This window comes from Choloepus didactylus, chromosome 5, assembly GCF_015220235.1.
Source record: "Choloepus didactylus isolate mChoDid1 chromosome 5, mChoDid1.pri, whole genome shotgun sequence".
NCBI classification, from domain to species: Eukaryota; Metazoa; Chordata; class Mammalia; order Pilosa; family Megalonychidae; genus Choloepus; species Choloepus didactylus.
This window is the reverse complement of record NC_051311.1, coordinates 148,348,889-148,355,148: the sequence shown is the minus strand read 5'-3', so window position 1 is coordinate 148,355,148 and position 6,260 is coordinate 148,348,889. Positions and strand designations below refer to the sequence as shown.

General features: G+C 40.2%; 1 gene segment (V, D, J or C); it reads left to right on the top strand.

The window, feature by feature from the left end:
* Window positions 1-5,911: 5,911 nt before the first annotated feature.
* Window positions 5,912-6,260, top strand: part of LOC119534592 — a 140,512-nt gene continuing 140,163 nt past the window's right edge. Inside the window, 1 exon segment of the C gene segment in view lies at window positions 5,912-6,140. Within this exon segment, the coding sequence occupies window positions 6,092-6,140 (49 nt within the window).

Genomic DNA, 6,260 nt, shown 5'->3' with positions numbered 1-6,260 from the left:
CCTCGGCCTCCCACTTCTCATCGAACACCATCCCAACGTGGGACTCGGGCTGGATCCCCAGCCTCTCGGGGTCTCTATTCTCTCATCTGTAAAATGAGGTGGTTTAACCAAATGGCTACAAAAACTATGTCACTCTGAATTCTGTACTTAAACAAATCATACAAATAAGATACGACTGTGCTGTCTGCTTTCTTATAAAACCAGTCGTCTCCTTGAACAGAAAAATAAGAAAACAAAAGTAAAACGGCCATAATCCTCTTCCATCGTCAAACAGGAAACCCCTTTGCTACTCTCTGGGGAATTAAAAGGGGAAAAAAGCAGCTTTTTGAGGTCTACACAGAAGTCAAATCCTTTTCAATTGAAAATTCAAATTTTACATACGGCCCAGCAGAATCAATAGAAACGACCAGTGGAAGGAAAAGCAAATGGCTCTGAGGGAAGTGGGTCCTGAGGTCCTTGGCCGACAGTCTCTTTCCGTGACCTTGGTGGAGAGAGGTTTGTCGTGAGGACACACCTGGCTGCTGAAAGAGCCCAACCGCCCAACCCCCACTGAGGGTCTCAGTCAGAGCCAGGACCTCCCAGTGTGTGGGAACAGGGGCTGAAACTTACCTTTACTGTTTCCAGATTCATCTTCCCCATTGCCTAAATAGAGGAAAACCAAAGGGGCACCCAAGAGGAAGGGCCCTTTGCTCTTCCTGCACCTCTCGGGTGCCTGACTCCAGAGAGGAGTGACCTCAGCCAGCAGGTGATCCTGTCGGGCCAGCCCCTCACTCATCTCCTCACGGAGCAAAGTCTCCCATAGTGCCCAAGAGTTAACCCACCTCGTGGAGGTTGACACCACCACTGCCGAGTCTCCATGCGTCCTGAACCTCCACCTCTACCTCCCCTAACTCCACTTTACCCCTTATGAGCTGTGCCTTTTCCAGTCACGGAGACCTTACTGTTACTATAGATAACTCCCTGGGGCTCCATTGCAAGGGAACATGACATGTGTGACCAACCTCCAGTGGCCACCAGGTGATGCTAGAAGTTAATGTATCTAATTAAATGCTGTCAAAATACTGGCCTTTTTAGGCAAGAAGCACAGCATTGAAATCGTCACATTTTGTATGAAAATGCAACAGGCTGAGGAAGAGAGAAAGTAATCCCCGAGTAGTAAACACTCAAGAGATCACCTAGGGCCCAGGCATACGGGGTTCACATTCTGGGTGTGTTCTTTGTTAGCCTGGCAACCTCACAGAAGCTCCAGTTTCATCTGCAAAATGGGGATAAGTAACACCTACTATATACTTCAAGGATGGAATAAATATGTAAAATGTTTTTGACACTCAATAAAGGGAGTTTATTATCATTTAATTTATCACAAATTTCTGTTATTACCTTAAAATAGTCTTTCACAAAAGTCCATCCACTATTAATTTTTAAATGCTGAAAGTTTCTTCTATTTTTCTGCTATTGAAATTGCTAGTAAGATTAATTAAATAAATAATATTCAAGAATATCCTATGCTCTTTGCTTTCTGACATCTGAGAGTTATTGTTGAGTTTCTGCAATCTTTCTCACATTTTCCTTATGGTCCATTACACTTTATTGTTTTAAAACAAATTCTACATATATTTATATTCCAATGGTGGAAGCACAGTTTTGGAGTTTGTTAGACTTTTGTTTAAATCCAGAATCTGCTACCTACTTCTGCTACTACTTTGAAGTATTATTAAAGGATTAAATTGTTGTAAAAATTCAATTGTAAAAAAAAAAAATAAATAGCATTGTTTTTTTTTTTTTAAACTTTCACAGCCCTGGTGCGTGGCAGGTGCTGGGCTCGGCCACGTGCTGCTGGGCTGCTCGGTCAGCTAGGGGCCGGCCGGTCCACGCTGGCCTGGCTGGGAGCTGAGTCTGTTCCACAAGGTCTCGCATCCTCCACGGGTCAGTCCAGACTCGTTCTCCTGAGAGCTGCTGGTAAGGACACCTGAGGCCTGGGCCTGGAACAGGAGCTCCATGAATTCCTCCTGTATTCAGGAAATGGGGAAAAGACAGAACCTCTTCATGGAAGGAGCTGGGAATTCACATCATAAGGAGTGAGTTCTGGTTCTGGAAAATGTGGAGTGAGCACATTGCACCTTGTCTGTCCCATTGAAGACATCTACAGACTGAATCTGAGGACTCTGAAAAATATATAAGAGCTGGCAGAATGGAGAATGGAATCAGAAAGTGAAGCTTTTCTCAATTATTTCTTTTCTCCAGTATTCTCTACATGGACTGAAAATTCAGGAATAGACAACCTGTCCTCCAGAGTTCTGCAGTAAATCAAAGAGAGCACCAAGAGAAGTTCTTTATTTTGGGAAAGAGACTGTCTATGAGTCAGAGAGCCTGTTTCTTTGCTTTTTAATTTTGTTCTTTCATCTTCTTCCATGCCCAGCTCCCAGACAATCCCAGTGGCACCCACCGCAATCATTAATAGATAGGAGCCTAAAACTCTTGGGGACAAGAAGCCTTCCCTCTGATAGAGGAACTGTGGTCCCAAGAGTGTGGAGAGACTTTATTGTCTCTTCTCTTTATCCTTTCACTGCTTGGTACCAGAGCCAGACACAGTGGAGGGAAGTGCACTGCAGAGCAAGCTCACTAAAGCCCCACGTCTCACAGGACAGGAGCAGGAATGGCTGTGGATTGGACTGCCTTGGGGAGACTGCAGAGTGGAGGGAGATGAAGAAAGCAATCACATACAATGGTGTGTGGACCCCTGGGTTCATCCCCTAGATGCCCATGCATAGAGCTGGCTCTAAGCAGCCTACCAAAGGCTTTGCAAACTGAACTATAAGATAAACTGCTGCCCAGGACAGACCAGCCACTTGTTGGTGGAGGCACAGGACAGCGCTGAATAGTCCTGCAGAGGCTGCGAAATCCTGAATTGTCCCATCTATACCTAGTGAGACCACTTGCAAGTTGACTTTTCTGTTCTTTCACATGAGCTCAATAGTCTTGATGGCTTCCTTGCTTTCAGTTATGATGAGATGGCATATTCTTATCTTGTACATATCCTGCCCTGGACATGGATTAAGCCATTTCTCAATCGAGCTCTAGTTACCCTGAAATTACCTTTTAGGGCTCATTACTTCTAGATTGTTATTGCTTCCTGTTCAGTGGACATTTCTTAGAGAAAACAGCTTCAAATAAAAGATCAGAGGGCTTTTGCTTAAAATTTTCTATTTCTATATTCGTATTTCTTTACCCTTATACGGAGAGTCATTGTTTCTAACAGTACTAGCATAAATACATATATGTATGTATAAATATACATACATGAAATCCTGTAATTACTACTAACAACACTAGGCCCAAAAGATGCAGTTTAAAATTATCTTTCCCCCTCTCTTACTCTTTTCCTCCTTTCTTTCTTGGCTTAAGGAGTACAATAAAAATACTATTTTTAAAAAAGTCATTTGAAATAATTTGTCTCTACATGTTTATGCCACCTTCGATGTACAGTTAGGTTCATTTATTTCAGTTTATTTTTTCAGGTAGTTTTTTTTTTTTTTTTTTCTTTTTAATTTATACTTGTTTGTATACATGAAGCATTTACATGGTTCCAAAGTCAAAAGTATAAAATGAGGTGCATTCAGAGATTCTAGCTTCCAAACTAATTTCCTCCTTCCTCTTCTATCCCTCACCCTATAAGTAACAATATTTTTTATTACTTCCATTGAGTTGATGCAATTTTAATAGATGTAGAAGAATTCTTTCCATTTTAAAGAGAGAAGTATTTTCTCCATCATATGTGCAGTTCATATTATTCCTATTTGAATTTGATGTATATTTTTCTGTTCTGAGGTATGCAGTTTTGATGCAGTTTAATCAATAATTTGTTTTTGGCTTTAGGGTAATTACTTCATGCTCACAATCCAAGAGTGCACGTAAAGAAAATGACATTATTTTCTTTGAATGTGTTTATTATTTTATTTTTTAATGTTTGTCTCATCGATACATCTTGAATTAATTTATATGAAAATTACTCTATAACTTTAATAATGGATATGAGTATTCATTCTCTAGTTACCATGCTAAGCATTTTACATGTATAGTCATATTTAATCCTCTCAGAAACCCCATTGACTAAGTACCACTGAATTTAACAGAGGAGAAATTGAGTCACAGTTAAGTAATTTTTGCAAGGACCAGGTTTGTATGTGGTAGAGATTTCAACCCAAGCACTATGATTCAAAAACTAAGGAGTCATTAATTTAATTTGGATTGTCTTATCTTTAATGAAGGTGAAGATTATTTCATAAGTTCATTGGTCAGGTTTCTTCTTTTGTGTATCACCTCTTCTTGTTCCCTACCCATTCTTCTATAGGAGTATTAGTATTTCTCTTAGTGTTTTTAAAGCAGTCTTAAATACCACTTCAGGGATCTTAAGATTTTATTAAATGTGTTAAAGCTATTGACCTTCTTTGCTATTTATTTATTTTTGGCATTTTTTTTTTTTTTTTTTTTTTTTTTGGTGACTACAAGTTACCTTAGGTTAAATCTACCTTATAGTATCTGGTTTGGTTGCCAAGCTTAGAGAGTCCTAGCTCACTGCAGCTCGTATGCTATCATCAACCTCAAATTCTAGTGCAATTTTTTTACACCAAAATCACTATTCTAACTGAAATGTATTTGTGCGTGGTAAGGGAGCAATTCAATGGTATTTGACTTCATACCAGGAGCCAATTCCTACAAAAGAATCTCTTGAATAATCAAGTATTTCCTGATTTGATTGGACGACCTTATCATACACTAAAATATTACATACCTGTTATTCTCTTTCTGGATGGTTTATTTTGTTCAACAAATCTCCCTATTCTCATGACAGTAGTGCACTCTTTCTGTTCCTGTAGCTTTATAGTTCTTTTTACCTTCTGGTAAATTTTCTTTTATTACATTTTTAAAAGCATTTTCTCTCCAATTTAGTGTGATGGCAATTTCTCCTTTCACATTCATAATCTAGATTTCGACCCCAGCAAGCTTTCCCAGGGCATCAGGGCGCTGGAGCCTGCCTCCTGCGTGCTGACCTGGGACACGCTTGATTTCAGAGCCGCTCCAGAAGCCGCCTCAGATTTCCTGTTCCTGGTGTTCTCTCAGGCAAAAGGGAAATTACCCAAGTTTCCTTCCTCTCTCATTTCCCAGCTTTAACTTAGGAAAGCAGAAAATGAATTCCCTAACAGAGGACAAAACAATGACCCAGGGGAATATTTCAATATTTTAATATGAATATTTTAAACACATATCTAAATACGTTTTTAAAAGTGGTAGACTGCCAAATAAAATACAGGATGCCCAGTTAAATGTGAAATTTGGGTAAAAAACAAATAATCACTCACTTTTTTCCTTAAAACTAAACATGGCAACCCTACCAGTCACTTTTGATTCAAGAATGAACAGAAATCCTCTAAGGACTTGATTTGCACCTCCCTCCATCCCCCAAACATATAGCTTCTTTTACCTTTTAGGAGAGGCAAATGTAGATCAACATAATTGATCATAATTTATTTTTAAAAAGCACATTCAAATGTTTTTTTAATTAGATTTTTATGTTTAAGTCAAATATTACTTACAGATGTCAAAAGATATGTCCTCTCCTGACAGGGCTGGGGCAGCCCCAGGGACACACTGAAACTGAATCCAGGGAAGCTAGCCTGCTTTAGGACTGCTCGCTGCCCCAGGAACAGGCACGCTCTATCCACGGTTCTACTACACAAGACACCTGCACTCAACCTGCTTGGAGTTGGGAGCTCTCCGGGCTCCAGGCTCTTTCTTGTGGAGAGGGCTGCTCCCAGCCTGACTCTAGAGGGCGCTCAGGAGGTGGGTTGAATTAGAGTAAGGGCTCCTTTCCCAGTCCTGTCCCAGCCCCCACCCCTTCTGTATAAATAGCTTGGAGGTCTTCTGACACAGATGCTCAGCTGCTTTTCCCTGCCTGTGATACCAGTTAGGAAGACAGCTCTTACTCGCTGCCCTTTGCTCCAGGGATGACTTTCTTTTTGGGTAGGATTTGAGTTTTCAGAGGGAGTTCTTCTTTTATCACCTGGTTGCCTTTGCTTCTAAAGCCCAAGAGATGAACATGCTGTGGGCTGTGGCTCTACTTCTAGCTTTCTTGGCTCCTGGTAAGTGTGTTGCATAGATGCTCATGGGCTGTTTTTTATTTTATTTTTTTTTTAATTTTGGATTTTCTTTTAAGGAATTGCTATTACTGCTTGCTTATTAATTTTGTTGTTGTTCCCATT